The 18821-nt window shown below is 39.5% G+C and overlaps 1 protein-coding gene across 1 annotated transcript; it reads right to left on the reverse strand.

The window, feature by feature from the left end:
* Nucleotides 1-6310: 6310 nt before the first annotated feature.
* dyrk3 (dual specificity tyrosine phosphorylation regulated kinase 3) lies at nucleotides 6311-14810 on the reverse strand. The gene is made up of 3 exons (XM_079844361.1): nucleotides 13945-14810; nucleotides 12293-12408; nucleotides 6311-10435 (listed from the first exon to the last, which is right to left on the reverse strand). Exons 1-3 carry the CDS (start codon nucleotides 13985-13987, stop codon nucleotides 8846-8848), a joined length of 1749 nt encoding a protein of 582 aa, XP_079700487.1. The 5' UTR covers nucleotides 13988-14810; the 3' UTR covers nucleotides 6311-8845.
* Nucleotides 14811-18821: the final 4011 nt, after the last annotated feature.

The following is an 18821-nucleotide window of genomic DNA, read 5'->3' on the forward strand; positions in this document are numbered from 1 at the left end:
ATAAAATAAAAATGACAACCTTAAACACCAATATATTGTTGCCTATGTTGGCTGGTAAAACGGTGGCCTTTGTGGAAGGTTGTTTATCTAGAATTAAGGCTGCACAACAGGCCTGGGAAGTTCTGGCTTAACGAGTGAAAATGATTCACGATTGACAAGAATGACTACAATTTTTTTGGTACATAACATTACAATTTTTTGTTTGGAGACTGACACTTAAGAGTGTTGTGATTCAGCAATTGTTCAGTGCATTTTGTTAGTATTTTTTGCACACAAATGTGACCCGGGACCACAAAGCCAGTCATAAGGGTAAATTTTGAGCTGAATAAATGAGCTTTCCATTGATGTATGGTTTTTTAGGATATTTGGTCTATTTGAAGATCTGAAGGTGCGAAAAAAAAATCTAAATATTGAGAACATCGCCTTTAAAGTTGTCCAAATGTCCAAAGAAATTTACAAATATGCGACTTATGACTTTTTTTGTGGTCCAGGGTCACAAATTAGGTTGTGATGCTAAAAATGGACTTCCTTTTCATTAAAATAATTTATTTCTTTTGATTGTTTGGGTGAATCATCTGACTTGTTGCTGAGGTAATATAAGTAGGCCTATGCACGTCTTCCATGTCTGTGTAGCAGTCATTGGCCCGTCCTGAACCAAGAGCAGTACTGCTGTTACTGAGGCTCTGGCTGCTGCGCTGGAATGTGGAATGTTCGGGTTGTGGGACAAATGTTCCTAAAATGCAGCCCCACCTTTCAAACTGCTTGCCACCACAGTTGTGGGGACCTGTGTGCGGCTTGTGCGGACATGTGTTAGACTGCAATTGCACGAGTGCTTTTGTGAGGGGGGATTTCTGCAAGATTTTCTGAGCTAAGTATCACCCCAACCCAATAGTGAAACTCAAAGCATTATCAGAATGGAAATAAAGACATGCAAAGAGGGCATGCATACGCAGATTCACACTTTAATTTTTTTTTGTACATACACATACCACAGATGAGTGATTCATGTTTAGCAAGCTTGTCAATCCTTTCACGGAAGAGTAAGCCAGAACTTCCCAGGCCTGTTGTGCAGCCTTAATTCTAGATAGATAAACAACCTTCCATAAAGGTCACAGTTTTACCAGCTAAAGTAGACCTGTGTGGTCAACACTCACAACAACTGTCACAATAATCACTGGGCCGTGTTTTATAGGAGCTTTTTTACAAGAAAGTAGTGTGTGAAAACTTTATGATGCATCAGTGACTCACTTCTCATTGACGCATTTCATTCAACTAAGATGAAAGACGTCAATATGACTGCTACTCATATCCAGGTGGGGATAGAGCAGTGGGGAGCTAGAAGTAGAGCTAGTCGTTCCATTTCAGCCCCGATCATCTAACAAGCGTATAAATTAACAAGCGTATAAATCCTCTGAACTAACTGTAGTGATGGGGGGCTTCAAAATGGGCTTTATAAATCTAGCTAGCATAAGCAAAATTACATTTGAGGGAAATAAATATTCCCCTTTTAAGTCCTTTATAAGAATAAAAGGAAGTCAATGGGTGTGACATTGAAACACTCCGTAGCAAAGCCAATAACATTCTCTAAAAACGGTGCATTCACTAAAAACTAAAGAGGCATGCAAAAGCACAAAGTGCTTGACGACAATATGAAAAAAACTAAAAGGATGTATTTCTTGAGTTCATTGTTTGTTGAACTGCCCTAAAGTCTCAGAATCATTACAGCTGAGCTGTTCTTTCATTGTGTGTTGGATGGTTTCATGAAATCTTTTTTATTATTATTATTATTATTTTAAACTCTGAATAACATGGAGTGTGCTACTTCTTTTCCTGAGAAAACCCACACAAATGTATCTGCATGAGCATACAAATGTGTTTTTCCATGAGTAATCAGAAATATTTTGTAACACATGCAAATTTACCACTTTTCCATTGTTGCCACGCAGGCAGAATTTGAAGGAATCATGAGACTCATAGGCTGTTCCAGAAGGTATGGACACATAGCTTTCACCAAACACATATATCCTTTTTGGGAAAGCGATCCTAGAAGGCAATTCAACAAATTCAGCAGAAAAAAAACAAAAACAAAAAAATAATAAAACATAATTTTTTTCTTTCTTTCAATATTGCAAAGAAAGGACGATACATCATGGTGTGACCTCTATTTAAAAGCGTCAGGTTTGCAGCATTGCAGGAAAGTGGAGTATGTTGTATATTTTTATTAAAGATTTTTTTGTCAAAGACTCAGGATTCAGAAATGATCAAAACATAGAAGAGTAGATCGAGTCCATCAACACCCCCAAAGCTTGCACGGTCCTATACCTCATCCTTGGTCAACATTTCATTCGGTAACATTAGGCAGTTTTATTTACATGTTTAATGTTTAGGACTCATGTTCATGGATGTGATTATTAACGTTACAGTAGTGTGAAGCAGAATGTTGTGGAGCTGAGCAAGGCCGCTGGAGCGATTGTTGATGAGAAGAGCGGCGGGACTTTTATTATGACAGTCTCCGGCCGGGACTTTTATTATGACAGAGGCGCCACTTCCGGTTTTCCGGTCATGAGTATGAGGTAACGCAGCTCTGTTTATCATATTAGATACATCTGAGTGTGTTGAAAATTATGTTATGACGTTACTCTGTGCGTTCGCTCGGCTGCTGCTATGACACTTGTTGCACACTGCAGTAAGAGTAAAGAGTTTCTGCAAAATAAAACCGACACCGAGGGTAACGCAGATATGATGCAATTGACAGGCGGCTCCCTCACACGTCCTGGTTCCTTGGTTAAAATAGCAATTTCTTACGATTTACAAATAGTTGGAAACGTTTGGGATATTGTAAGTACTCAACTGAACAAAATACATAACACTGGCCTAATGGTTTTTGGATATTTTACTACAAAAAATTACATAGTGCACCTTTAATAACGGGGAAGCGCCGTCTCACAAATGATGGAAATTTCCGTCAATGGCGGGGAGAGTTAAAAAAGACGCCACAGAGCATGATGTCATGTCACAACCATTGTAGTGCCTGAATACTTTTTTCTTTCTCAAAATCTAGTGTGTGTTCATGTTGCTTGTACATAAATCAGTTCAAAGTGCTTTAAAATGCTTATGTAGAGCATTCCAAAACACTCACTTACGGTTACAATTGAAAAGTCCAAAATGTTTTCCTGCTCAAAATGTTCTTGAAAAATGATACACTTGTTTCCCTCACAAAAAGCACACAGATCAGTTTAAGTGTCTTTTGAAAGTTTGAATGCATTTCCTCATCATACGCCTTTGTAACATTAATGAACGGTCACACACTCATCACAGCGGCTGGCCTACAATCCCCCATGAAGGCTCCATATGGCCGCAGGACTAAGTCTTCGTAAAACCCTCAGCTTGGAAGACTGTCCCTGACACAAAGGGTGAAGGGAGGGATGATGCGACTACTTGGACCATCCGCACTGTGCCTGGCCACTGATGAGTCCATATGGGTCATACGTTCAGTGTGTTGGATCCCTAATGAGATTGACTTAATCTGCTCTCCTCTAGCAGGACAGTTTTGTGAGGCTAAATCAACCATGTCATCCCAAAATCTCGATGAGATTAATGAGATACAAGTGGCTACCTTGACGCACTGTTGTTCTGAGCCTGTTTGGACATGTTAAAGACTGGTGAAGAGATGGTCATGACTTGCCTCAGACAGTCACACACCTGCTCTGATTAATCCCATAAGCACGTTGCGTGACTGAATTCATTGATGTCGTATAAACTATATACTAGGATATATACAATTTCAAAGGGTTGTATCATCTCAAATATAACACAAAGGTTTTATTTGTTTTTTTTAAGCATTCACGGTTTTCCAGCAGAGAAATCAATCATACACAGCATGTGTTGTTGTTAGCTTTAGCACTTTTTGTTAGCTTTAGCTCTTGAGATGAAAACATCATCCAGGCAATATCTCATTGATTTGTTTTAGCGTGAACACATTTCTATCACTCATTTTCCTACAAAATGGCAGATGTATGTAAAATGGGACACATCTCTGTACACTATGCATACCCTGAAAGCTATTTGTTAAACATTTGCATTGTTACCTGAAGACAAATAAACCAACTAATGGTTGCTAAATATTAGAACAACTTTCACTGTGAATGCAGGCTAGCTTAAGCCTCTTAACTGAACATAGCATAAGCTGAAATGAAAAGTTATTTGGTTTCATTTCAATGGATAAACAACAAAAGACATTTCCGCATTCGGGGGTAGAGCAAACAGCATGTTTTAAAACTCATTCAGAATTGAGTGGAAGGTAAAGGAGAAGGGTGAATTCAATTAAGTACTTTTGTCATCTTAAATTCCTAATGTCAAGTGTTTTGAGAAATATATTCCATATTTTTGGTCTTGAGTCTTGACACCTACACCAGCTAGGACAGCAGTGATCGAATTGATTTGGATATTTTTTATTAAAGCTACACTATGTAACTTTTACGTCCACTAGAGGTCGCCTGTTCAAAACAAAGGCGTAGTTTGATGACGCCACGTTTGAGCGCAGAATCTTGGGACATGTGGTCTTCACCTCACAGCCGGTGGAAAAGAGTCAGAATAGGACTCAGGCAGAAATCATGTTCATGGATGCGATTATTAACATTACTGTAGTATGAAGCAGAGCAGGGCCGAGTGTTGTGGAGCTGAGCAAGGCCGCAGGAGTGATTGAAGAGCGGGACTGTTATTATGGCATAGTCGCCGGCGGGACTTTTATTATGACACGGTCGCCGGCGCCACTTCCTCTTTTCCAGTCATGAGTATGAGGTAACGCAACTCTGTTTATCGTATTAGATATATCGGAGTGTGTTGAAAAGGAAGTTATGATGTTCGCTCGGCGGCTGCTATGACACTACAGCGTTTCTGCTAAATAAAACCGGAAACCGAGGGTAACGCAGATATGACGCAATCGACAGGCGACTTCCTCAAACGCATAGCTCACACATCCCGGTTCCTTGGTTAAAATAGCAATTTCTCACGATTTACAAATAGTTGGAAACATTTGGGATATTATAAGTACTCAACTGAAAAAAATATATAACACTGGCCTAGTGGTTTTTGGATATTTTACTGCAAAAATCTTACATAGTTCACCTTTAATTGGAATCACCAACTTCCCATTTTATATCATTACTTATTTGGATGTTGATACATAAAAAAGGGATTACATACGTTTTCATGTTGTTCCTTCATAGGACACATCCGCTTCTAACATGTAAATATTGTGGCAAGTGTATGACCTCATCATACGCAAATACACCAACCGACCGGTTTGCCTTCTCTGCTGCTGCCTTCAGGGGAGTTTCAGGGAGGCTAGAGATCACAGTCTAACAAAGACACATTCATGTGTTTTCTTATGGAGAAACGGTATAGAATTTTGACTATCTCCAGACCTCCTGTGACTGTTCTCACATCTTTTTGCCCTAATGAGGTACTCTTGTGTCTGGGACTTTCAAGTGTGAACATTCAACCAAGCCAATACTGCAATTTGGATCTATAACTGTAGATTTAGAAGAATGAAAAAGTGAATGAGAGGACAAGACAAAACATTAGCAGTCTTAGAGCTATTGAAAACAGTATAACCAATTCCACATGAACTAGATTAGTATTCAAGAGCTGCTTGTCTACTTTTCACTGATTTGATTTCACGTTCTGTGCATGTACTGTTCAGACATGCAGTCAGAAACCTATGTGATGCGCCCATCTGTTTACCCAGGCTATAAGGTGATCTGTTGTTTATGAACATCATAAATTGAAATGGGACCAGGCTCAGGTCTGACTTTAAGTGTATTAAAATTACAAGAGGCACAAACCACCGCTTGAATACTCTCTTCAAGACGGTTAGAACATCCACAGAAAGAGCAATTATGATTTCTAGAAGTTGTGCCCACTTGTGTAATGAATCATAACTTAAGTATGCAAATTCCAGTTATGTTTTAGTGCACATTCCTGCATAAAATATTGTATTTCATAGGTGTGGCCTGATGGTTTGTTGAATAAATGGAATAGCACTTGAACCTTATTGTTCTCCTTCAGTCATTTTAAATTGGAAGTTAAACGTGCCAAGACATGCTGAAACGTGACATTTTCCCATATTAATGACAAATCTGAGAGTAACAGATTACTGTATTAAAAAAAAATATATACACACATGGATGAATTATTCACAATAAGATCTATGACATGGATTTACAAAGAATGTTCTTTTCATGCCAACTTCAAGGGGATAGAACATTTACCAACAAAAGGGTCAATAAATGACAATTCTCAAACAAAACAATGGTAATTTTTTTATTTCTCTTTTTTAGAAAAAGAAACTAATACAAGCTCATTTGGTTACTTACACACGTTCTCATTATTTAAAACTTTTCATTTACTCGGGTTTCACTTTATCACTTATTTTCATGCGTTCTGTGATTATCATGCTTTGAACCACATGGCCAACAGTCAACAGACAAAGGTTATTGAAGGACAATTACATCATTACCTCTTTCACTTCTCTTTAAAACAAGTAAAAACTCTATAAAAGGGTGAGATAAAAGCAATACAAAAACCTGACCAGTAAAGCTGGAAGAGAAACATTAGTCGTCCCGTGCTGAGCCTTCATTATTTAGTCAAGTGTGTTCAGTTAAAGGCACAAGACTATAGAGTCCCCCGAACCAAGGGTTCACGCACTGAGAAGAACCACAGAGAGACAGCCATGTGAACGGGTGCTTTGGTGAAAAATTCATGATGACAAACAAGACAGAAATGCCGAAGCAAAGTAGAAAGATGTGGGGCGGGATGCTGTTATTGGTGTGGTGAGATCTCTTTAGAGCATAAAAGATGGATTTCACAAGTAAGAGGTAGAAAAACACTAAACCATTTTCGCAAGGATACTTTTCCCTGATGTATTCCAAAAAGAAACCCAAAATTTGAGGGAGACCACATATGAACTCAAAAAGGATTATGATTGGACAGAGACACTATAGAGGCCTGGGGTTTATAGTCTTAATTTGAGCACCAAACATCTCTTTTTTTATTTTATTAAATGCTAAATCATCTTTACACCCGCTAAATGTGTGGAATCATATATAAAATGTCCATTAAACCCTAAAAGAGTGTTAAAACCTGAGAAAGAGGTGTGAAAAGACATGTTGTTTTTCCAATTAAGGGGACTTTCGCGACTACTTGCCTGGATTCCTCTTGCCTTGGTCCAGGTAGCAAACTGATGCTTTACAAACTTAAAGGGCCAATGGGTTAAGCACCGTTCATTTTCACAGTCCTTTAGCAGATTAGTGTCTTACCTTAAAACAATTAGCTTCGAAGCATTCAGTGCTCAATTCACAGCTAGAAAGAGTGAGGCAGTGTCAATAAACATGCTTACATTAGATCAGTCAACGACCTTCAGAACAACCGAATGCATATATTGTTTGTCCTAACAGTGGGTTCACATGGACAAATACTCAAAGTGCAGACACTGAGCAGTGCCATTGTGGGGGGGGGGGGTGAACGTGCTGCGTGCTCTACTGTATAAAGAACAGGATTCTCCTGTAAACCCAAGAGTGGAAAGGGAACAAAATAGGTCACTATAAAGAGATATTCCAGACTACACAATCATCCAGAGCCACTGAAATGAACCGCACGTGTCCTAATGCTGAGCTGTGGGGGATGGGAAATACCCTGGCCTGCACTGTCTCTTTAGTCGTGTTATTTATTCTTCTCTCACACATATGAATAAGAATAGTTGCTGTAGTTGCAAACAAAACAAAAATGAAACGCTATATAAACTGCTGGACCAGCGTGAGGCTAATAAGGAAAAAAGAATGCATGTCATCAACCTTTTGTTATCTCGTAATTTGAACATGTTTATGAAGTTGGTATCTATCATCACTGAGTGCAAACAGCACAGTGTTATTGAAAATACTGCCAGCATGCAATTCCCTTCCCCCACAATCAGCTTCAGGGAAATACATACTGCTGTTTACAGGCATACACGTGATACTGCCTGTTGCCTTCGATTGAAACCTGACCAATATCTTTCAAAATAGCACTGATAAAAACACGCTCCTACAACACCTGTGAAAAAGTCTTTCCCAATACCTCCCAGGAATGGGCATGGCCATCAGACAACATTGTGACCGGCGTTACTCCACCACTTACAAACTCGCTTACATCTAGGTTAACATATCCAAAAGCAACAGCTTAAAAAAAAAAAAATCAACAGTTGTGGAAAGAAATGGCTGAGAGTTTGACCTCTCACTGGGATGCAAGTGACTAGGGAGGATACTGTTAAAATAGAACAAAATGAGAAATGTGCTGATCTAAATTAGATCAAGATAACATGGGCTTTAGAACACCAAACAGACATTAAGTTTTAACTGAAGATTAGAGCCAGATGCTTGACCTAAAACTGCAAATTCACTCTAAGCCCTTAAAAAGTATACTAAGATTCACACATATACACAAAACAGCCCTTTGAGATGTAAAAGTTGTACATTTGTCCAAGCAGAAGTAGTGTAAACTTCAGAAAAGACAGGATAAGGAGCGAGCAACAGCGTTCAAATTTCACCCACCTCAATCAACAGCACTGGATTCAAGACCAAGGTGTAAAAAACAGCCCTGATGTCAACTTTGAATTTCACACTCTGAAGGCCATTTGATAAAAACACAGTATAGTTGTATAAAATAGTTTTTGCTTGCTACACTTCATTAAAAATCGAAACGGTGAGCTTTGACACTCATTTAGAAAAGAAACCAACCAAACAAAGAAAGAAATTCACTTCTAAAACTGCTACAAATATGTCTTTATCCCTGAAAAGCTAAGGAATCTCTATGAAACAAGCTTCGGCAGCACTGTGCGAAAGGGTATACTTCCAGTGGAGTCACCCATCATGGTGGTCCGCAGTTTGTTGTTGGTTGAGCCTATGACCGGGGGTACCTTGGAGATGATAGTAGGGAAAGAGGTGCTGTGCTCTGGGATCCGTTTGGGCACCATGGATTTCTCGCCACCGGGTGCAGGCTTGGGCAGTCTCTTGTAGAGCCAGGGATGCCTTAAAGCCTGAACTGGTGTCATTCGAGTACTAGGGTCCCAATCCAAACACTTCTTCAGAAAGTCAATGAATGTGGGGTCATCACAGCCTTTGAGGGCCGTCACCCACTCCTTGCTTCCTGGGGGACTTCGCAATTTTCCTCTGCGAGACCGACTCCCGTTGAGGACTACGGTGCCGTTGCTAAGTGTGCTGACCGTGCAGTAGCGCGGGTGGCCTTTGGAGCTGATGAAGTTCTTGGCACGCTTGGCTTGTTCCAGCAGTTTCTGAGGTGGTATACCCAGAAGCTCCATCATGCAGGCCAGCTGGTCACCTTCATCTTCCCCAGGAAACAGAGGGTATCCCGTAAGCAGCTCTGCCAGAATGCAACCAAAGCTCCACATGTCTATAGGCATACCATATCGCGATCCCAAGATGACTTCAGGAGCACGGTAGAAGCGGGATTGGATGTACGTGTAGACACGCTGGTGATCGAAACAGCTGGAGCCAAAGTCAATGACCTTGATCCCACTTCTGCCCTGCTGCTTCAACAATATATTCTCTGGTTTCAGGTCACAGTGGATGATCTTATGGCGATGGAGAGCCTCCAGGCATTGGAGAATAGAGTGTGCAAACTTGCGTACCAGCGGGAGACTGAAACCCTGGAACTTGTTGCGTTTGATGAGCTCGTACAGGTTCATGCTGAGCAGCTCAAAAGTCATGCATATGTGGTTGCGGAAGGTGAAATTCTCCAACATGTGAACTACGTTCATGCTGCCCGTCTTGTCTTGCTTCTTCAGGTGCTCCAGAATTCGGATCTCCTCAGCAGCTTGCCGATGGAAGCGCTTCTCATTACGCACCATCTTCAAGGCAAGGTGCTGCTGTAACTTGTGGTCGTAAACCTTTGCCACTTGTCCAAAACTACCTTTGCCGATCACCTTGAGGAACTCGTAGCGATAGGCAAGGTGATCATGAGGTACGTGGATGTATCCTCCCTGGTCGTCGTCATAACCGCAGTTGTTAGTGCCCCCTGCTACTGCCGGCCTCTTCTTGGCATTTGGTCCCAGGAAGTAGATCTCAGGATAGCTGTGGATCTCCTGTTGCTCCAAGGTAGTCAGTTGCTGTCGGTGTTGCTTGATAGCTTGTTCTGGGCTCATTGTGCTGCCCAGCTTTGTGACTTTTGTTAAGCTCTCAGAGGATTTTACAGAGCTGTTGCTGTCCACGCTTCTCTCTTTGGAGACTGCAGGTTGGGACTTAACTGGTACTTGGCTGGAGCCATTGTGCTGGCTCACACCATTGAGTTTGCGGTTGTAGGTGTCCTCGTAAATATATTTCATCTTCATCTGACCTCCTCGGATTGCTTGGTGATCCTTCATTGTAGGCTTGTTGACACCCTTCAAAAGGAAAGAGATATTTCAACAATTTGTCAAAACTTTTAGAAGACAAAAAGCCAACACTATTTTCAGCTGAGGGGATGTTCACAATAAAAGGGAGGCTTCCTCTTATAGCTTCAGCAACTGTAAAATCAATGTACTGAAACTCAGAGGTTTTATCAGACCAGTGTTAAACAATCAATAGCACAAACGTGCCGAATTGATCATCTACCTAGTAACCCTGGGAAAGATATGGGACCAGTGGGGAGGTTTGATGCATGAGTGATAATTGCAGCGACAGAGAATGCCAGACACGGTCTCTGCCGTCTGACTGGAACGTGAACGGAAAACTGGTGAAACAGGATGTTACTTTCATACTCACAGGGGACCTGAAATCATGCAATTGCAAAGCACAGTAACGCAATTTATATAAAGAATCAACTACATTTCCGTAGACTGGGAAAACCAAGCAATGTGGAAATTCTTTTAGAAAGGGTGTATGACTTCACCATAAAAGTTTCTGGACAACGGAAAGAATTCTCGCCATGGTTGAGGAATTGCCACTAGACCTAACTATATAATTAAATATGCATTGAACTTTTGCCTTACAAAATAAGCATGTCATAAATAGCGGTAGTTCATGCCAGTCACAGTTGGCTTTCCTGAGTGAAGGGGAACAGAGGAACCATCTTTCACATTCAGGATGTTTAATGCACCATGACTGCTCCAAGTCCCATTCGCATTTAAGATTCCACTATCAAAGATTTATAGTGAAGCCCAAGCTATAGCCTGTTTGGTTCTGCATACAGAAAAAGGTAAAAAGAAGAAAGCAAAGGACCAAAAATTAGGTCACTTAGATAAAATTATAAAGTGCCAAATAAACTGTGCAAATTGTTTTGGAGGGGGAAGGGATGTGGAAGGGCAGCTCCAAAGGTGTGAGACAAAAATAGAAACCAGTGTGTTGGGAACTGAAGGATACTGTAGAGACTAGCCAAGTGCATCAGCTGTTCAATTACAACAACAAAAAGCTTGGTTGACTCAACAAGGAGTATGTGACCTAAATTAAATCAGCTGTGTGTGAAGCTAGCTAAAAGAACGAGTGGAACTACGGGGAACTAATACAATTGCTTATACCCCAAATGCCAGAAAGTCGTTTACAGTAGACAAATTACTAGTTAATTATTTGCAGAGGGTAATACTAATTATCTTAGAAGTGCAGTATAGTAGCATGAAAGAGTGATCTAGTCTTATCACAGAATTATTTATTACATAATAGTACAGTGGAGACTTATCGGATTATCATATCCTTTACCATCACCGGTCCCATGATGACGTATCATACTGTAAGCTACATGGACCTCACTGAAAGGCTTAATCTGTCCAGTTTGAACACATGATATAGTTTTAGTGCATTTGCTCACCATTAAAAACGGAAATTTAATTGTTATATTTTATTTATTAAAAGATTAAAAGCACTGGCTTTTCGTGCAATACACATGCTGTGAGGCACAACAAACAGACTTGGTGTGCTGCAGATGGAACTCGTACCACTATCAGAATGTGGGAGGAAGGCTTGTCTAAATATGCAACGTTCCAAGATGCACAAGTGGCAGCAGAACATGTGCTCAACTAAGAATGAACCACAGGGGTGAAAAACCATCTGAACATAGAGTTGGAGGAGCAGAGATTGAAAAACTGGCTAGACTTCATAGTAGTTCGGATTTTCAAGCTCACAGTACTTTAGAACTGACTAATTTTCTTTAGAACTGCGAGCACAAGGGAAACATTTTCACCTAGGGCGCACTGAAAGAATGCTATGAAAGAGGAGCCCAAGAAGGTCCTGGCACTTGGCCTGGGGAACAGGAAGTCAGGACTTACAGTGTGTTTTGGGAGAGGGGGCAGTCCAGAGGGACTCTGTCCATTCACATCAGCGTCCTGGTTCACAATGTGATCGGTGCGCATGTAGGAATCATACAGACCGTCCCCGTGGCGAGCTGTAGAGAAAACATGAAAATGGGTTAAGGAAAATATAAATACACTTGTCGCTTAATCATCATTTCTATTACAAAAACATAAGATTGCGTACACTATTCGTATTTATACGCACATTTGAACTTTTCACGAAAACGTTCTACCTAATTCACAACACGTGATGCGCACATTCATTTGTTCGTAAACAATGTTGATGAATTTGGAGTATTCTAAATGAGCAACCGCGTGCCTGAGGTAAATAATTTACATAAAACACACCCAAGCCATGTCCATATAAGGGTATTCCGTACCATCTTTTCTTTCGTCACTCTCAGCAAACATGACGCTCTCTACAGACGGATTCTTGACAAAGAGCACGCACAGCTAGATCCTCGAGCAATGCCAAGAGTGACATCCTCGAACCAAGTTCAAACACAATTAACACTTTATACAAACATTACAGAACTCTGATAAGCCAGCTGTACATATATGCACCTTTATGCAGAGCTATTATACAAGACCTATATCTATGTTTAAAATTTTCTCTTTACATGTTTATATGGACACCATGTGCGTGACTGTTGTGTATGGTTTTAGTTGTTCCAACATTTTTTCGTAAATTTACAATACATTTTAGAACGAAAGTTATTGATGCATCATGATTTGTTTGTGAAAACATTCATGCAGATTTCACGCAAATTCGTGAATGAGTTTAGTGAATGAGACCCACTGTTCCCGTCTGAGAAACACAAATCCCCTTAGGGAAGTATGTAACCAAGTTGCAGGTGCGTCAGACAGTTTCTTGAGCACATTACACAGCAGGTGGCTTCATATTAAACCTGGCTTCATGACTCATTTCAGTTTCAGCAGTTTCCACAACTCTGACCGATTATGTTATTAAAGCTTCTTAATGACCTAGGCCACTTTTGCCTCAAGGGATAATTTCATCCAAAAATGAGGGTGGGTAAATTATGACAGAATTTATTTTAATGTGCGTGACTTTAGTTCTTTTGTGGAACATACAAAAGAAAGTACAAAGTTGTTTTGGACACTATTGACTTTCATTGTACAAAAAACACTGGAACATCATGAGGGGGAGTAAATGACAATGTCAATTTGAATTTTTGTTTGAACTACCCATGACTCCAGTCGGCTGTGTTGCAACATGGTTGATGAAATGAGCACTAAAGCGTTTAAACGTGATCAAATAAAATCTTTTTTGGCATTTGACTATACAAACACTCACATGCTATGAACCTATTGAGCATTTAGACCCCATTTACTATCACTTACTGAGATGTCAATTCAATAAACTGATCATATGAAGATAATGTTGCCTGTAGGGGCCATTGTTTTCAGTGTTCATTTTCACAGCTGAAATAAACAGGATGTGTTTGCAAGCTTGTGACTTTTGCTTAATGAATTACATCAACGAAGAATTGTTAACTCCGGTAGTGGATTCATTTAACAATTAATTGGCTGTCTTCAAAATAGTCTACACTTGCCAAGTGAACCAAACTTACAGAGCAGGATTTTACATTTCATTTGCATATACTTACCTGCAGTTATGGGGCCATCTGGTTTTCTGCTCAATATCATCATAGTTGCGTGTAATCAACATCAAATATTTATTTTTCCTCTGAAAAATATCTTCACTGAAGCAAGATCCATCCAAAACAACAATGCAATGTCTTTCTAGCGAGACGACCAAAATATCAACAGTGTCTCATATCCGAAGAGGAAGCTTGTTAGATGTCCAGAGAGGCTAGAGAGACGACTTCACAGTGCTGCAGGCTTCAGGCATGATCCCCTTTAAGCTGTTTTTGAGGCTTATCAGTTTGACCACCTGTATTAGAAGCATGGAGAAGAAGTAATAGAGGTATCTATATTTTTCAGCACGACGAAGAGAGACACAAAGGTCCGAACCTGTAGCTAGACGAGCATAAATTTACAAATGCATCAGAAGAAACCAAATAATGGTTGGAGAGAAGCGGTCATCCTCGATGTTGATGAAGATTCAAAGTTGCAGGGGAAACGAATGCGTTTCCGTGACCACAAACGGTCTCCCTAAACCAGTCCAAAAATTCAACTGATGTCGACCACCTCCACTCTTCCCCTCTCCTGAATATCGTGTTGTTGATTTGAACAGAAGAGTCATCCCAGCCCGAGCACACGGTCCAGCGGGCAGCTAAAGCTCAGGCTAGTGTTTCCTCTTTTCCGGATAGCACAAGTCTAACTTGCTTTCATTATAAAAACAAGAAGACCAAATTAACTCATAATCTCAAACAAAGCGTCTCGTTAATCGTCGGAGTGTTTTTGGATGCGCCTTCCGTCCCGTATTCGTGCGCGTATAGATGTGTGGTTTAGCTTGTTGCTAAGAGCGTCTTCAGCTTCGCCCAGCTCGACGTCATCAAACAGAGCGTGTGAGGAGACTGTCTGGGGCGCGGCCAAAATTACGCCATTTTGGCTCAAACTTCCCGAGTATCAAGGTTGAACGACCTGAGATACAGGGAAGTGCTTATTGAGCCAAAATGGGGCTGTTTACCGTAGAGGGACTTTAAATCAAAACATTAACAAAATGAAACTGGAACGTTTCAAGTTGAAAATAGATGATGATCTTGATCATGTGATTTCTGTAGCGAGGAATGACAAGGAAATTATTATTATTATTATAATGCAAAAAAATATACAAAGATTTGTACATGCATGTACAACTCACAACAAGTAGAAATTTAATTATGTTTTATATATGGGCATATGTTTTAGACTGACATAGAAAACAACAGGATGAAATTAAATGTAGAATTACAATCAAGTAGTTCTGTCAAAACGATTCATCGTGATTAATCGCATCCAACATATAAGTTTGTGTTTACATAATGTGTATGTACTTTGTTTTATACATAAACACATTAATTTGTGTATATATTTAAGGAATATTTGCATGTATATACTGTTTATATATATATATATATATATATATATATATATATATATATATATATATATATATATATATATATATATATATATATATATATATATATATATATATATATATATATGCATATATATATATATATATATATATATATATATATATATATATATATATATATATATATATATATATATATATATATATATATATATGCATATATATATATGTATATATAATGATAAAATTATTTAAAAAAAATCTTAAATATATACAAAATCATATCAGAGACCATACATTTTTTTACAAGGACTTTGGTTATATAATTATATATTTTTAAATGACCATGGGGTAAAACAGGAAAAGGGTTTATTAATAATATTGGGGAGATTCTATACATTAAATAAAATTCTCACTCAAAACCATTTCTTTTTAAAGGAACACTCCACCGTTTTTAGAAATAGGGCTTATTCAACTTCTTTCCTACATTTAGATATGTGGGCAAATGCATTTTTGTCTCAGTGCATGCATTGTTTTAGTTTGGCAGGGTCACCGCTAGCTTAGCTTAGCATAATGAATGTAATCCTTTGTTGCCAGCTAGCATGTCCAGAGTAAAAGTGATAAAAAAATAAAAAAAAAAACCCACCTAATTACTTCTTGTGGCCTGCGTATTCACAACGAATACAAATAGCGATGCAGATTAAGACTAGGCGATTTCCTAGGCAGATTAAGACTTGGGACTATATTATGGGGAAGCACAGGCGAAGCACTGCTACTTGGGTGCAGGGATATCACGCAACACATGAAATCCCACAACTTCCGCCCACATATCGGCGTGAATTGTAGCTGGCTGTTTTTTAGACAGTACATGAATGGCGACGAACATGGCTGATTTTGTGAGAGACGAAGAGGGTTACTTCTTAGACAGTCAAGATCCAGAACCATACCTCTATGAACCAGAGTTTTCAGAAGAGGAGCTACGCCTGCGTGCTCAATAGCACGGTTGCGGTTGCGATCGCTCAATAGCCGGAGGACATTTCATGTGTTGCGTGATATCTCTGTGCCCAAGTAGCAGTGCTTCGCCTGTGCTTCCCCATAATATAGTCCCATGTCAATATCTGCCTAGGAAATCGCCTAGTCTTAATCTGCATCGCTATTTGTATTCTTTGTGAATACGCAGGCCACAAGAAGTAATTAGGTGGGGTTTTTTTTTTTTTTGGATCAATTTTACTCGGGACATGCTAGCTGGCAACATAGGATTCCATTCATTATGCTAAGCTAAGCTAGCGGTGACCCTGCCAAACTAAAACAATGCATGCACTGAGACAAAAATGCATTTTCCCACATATCTAAATGTAGGAAAGATGTTGAATAAGCCCTATTTCTAAAAACGGTGGAGTGTTCCTTTAAGTCAACTGTGTAAATTATAGCGGCATCTAGTGCAGAGGTTGCGTCCACCGCTCACCCCTCCCTTTTGAAGCACATAGATAAGCTACGGTGGCTGACACAGGACAAATATGTCATCGTATGAGACAGCAGAGAATAGGGCCCTGTCCCAAATGGCACCCTAAACCCTCACGGTCTTCCTCTGAGTCCACACTTTCACGTTGTAATGCCGCTTTGACTGCCGGGAAGAAATCCGCGGCATAACCCGCAGCAGTGTGGGCTCGGCAGAAGTGCGCATCGAGGGCTTATATAGACCGCAAAGGGGGCGCTCGTGAGCACCCTTCTGAGACCTAAAATGACAAACGGGACACCCTACGGTCTCATGGACTTAACACGCACGTGTACGCAACGGCTATTGTAAGTCCTCAAGACCGACATGAAGTGTGCCATTTGGGACAGGGCCTAGCTAGCGTTCTGTAGAGCAGTTTGTCCGTTTAGGGCTATTGTAGAAATGGCGACGCAAAATGGCGACTTAACTGTAAGGGGACCCACGGTGTATAAGGTATTTATAAACCACTGAAAACGTAGTTATGTATATTATAATGCATTTCTGTCAATAGATAATAAATACTACATGAACACTACACACTGCACCTTTAAACCGTAGCCTGTTTTGTATAGATGTAAAAGCAAAAAACATTTATTAGTGTGTGATATTATTAAATAAATGTTTTGCTGTTTATTTCACTATTTGCATAATTTAACCAGATATTTTGTAAAATGTTCATTATATATTATGGATTCTGCAAAAAATGCTTTTCTTACTTAGGATTTTTGTCTTGTTTTCAGTCCAAATATCTAAAAAATCTTACATTAAGAAGCATTTACTAGACAAGCAAAGGTTTTTGTCTTGTTTTGGGGGGAAATAACTCAAAAGTTTTTGCTTAAAATAAGCAAAATGATCTGCCAATGGGGTAAGCAAAATAATCTTGTTTTCTGTTTGAATTAAGATTAATTTGCTTACCCCATTGTCAGATTTTTTTTGCTTATTTTAAGCAAAAATTTCCTTAATTTTGAGTTATTTTCCCCCAAAACAAACTGTTGCTTGTCTAGTAAATGCTTTTTAATGTAGGATTTTTTAGATATTTGGACTGAAAACAAGACAAAAAGACTAAGTAAGAAAAGCATTTTTTTGCAGTGTACACATTTCTATTGGTTTTGCATATACAATCATAACTAGAAAACCAATTCCTTAAATGTAAGAAAGACGAGCTGTGATTCAGTATGCAAAAATTAAGATGTCATCATTGAATAGTGACCGTTCAAGCTACGTTAATTTTCTTTAAAAGTTTAAAGTTACGTCCACATGCCAAAAATAGAAAGCACTCTATTAACTAAAATGGCAATCTACTAAACAACGGTACAAGATTTATTGCAAGATAAATATGGAAAATATCCAAACACAAAGTATCCTATAGTGTTATCCTAAGCTGTGTTGCATATCTTAAATTGCCCTGGCAAGTCTGGTGTTGTTGTCAAACTCATTATAGCCCAGCTATAGATCAACACACAGGCAGAAGAGCACATGCAGGGGTGATAGGGGTGATATGGCGAGACATGTCAAGCTAAATTGGGTGTGCTTACAACAGGACCCTGGCCATAGTATGCTATTCTTAGCCACCAGTCTTAGGGGAAGCTGAGACCTGTCTATATTTGAGTCTTCAGATGACATATTGACATTGTTTTCAGGTTGACCTCTCAGTTGCAGACTGGACGGGTGTGCCCACCTTAACATCATGATGGACACTCACAACTGCTGACTTAAAAGGTTTCTGGGTGTCCTTAAAATATTGCCAGACTTTTCCAAGTATGGGCATGCTGTTGAACCTGTAGGCGGATTTTACCGAGTGTTTATTTAAAGTGTGGAGCCAGTTCAAACTAAGTTTACAATTAAAAGAACTTGTTTTTCTTGTAATAACAGACGTGCACAATGCATTACACGTACGCTATCTGACCCTTGACGCTGGTGTTTAATGTTTGCTGTTCTTATTTGTTCTAGACACATTGTAGTAGTTGTGACAACATAGTGCATTTCCTTGCTGTGTGTGTACT

Source organism: Gobio gobio (assembly GCF_949357685.1).
Source record: "Gobio gobio genome assembly, chromosome: 19".
Lineage (NCBI taxonomy): Eukaryota > Metazoa > Chordata > Actinopteri > Cypriniformes > Gobionidae > Gobio > Gobio gobio.

Bases quoted from the DNA above. Each gene is read 5' to 3' on its own strand.
- dyrk3 (XM_079844361.1), bottom strand. From the start codon at position 13,987: ATGATGATATTGAGCAGAAAACCAGATGGCCCCATAACTGCAG. The intron at 12,409-13,944 runs GTAAGTATATGC...TTTTCTCTACAG, and splicing joins AGATGGCCCCATAACTGCAG to CTCGCCACGGGGACGGTCTG. The intron at 10,436-12,292 runs GTAAGTCCTGAC...TTCCTTTTGAAG, and splicing joins CCCCTCTCCCAAAACACACT to GGTGTCAACAAGCCTACAAT.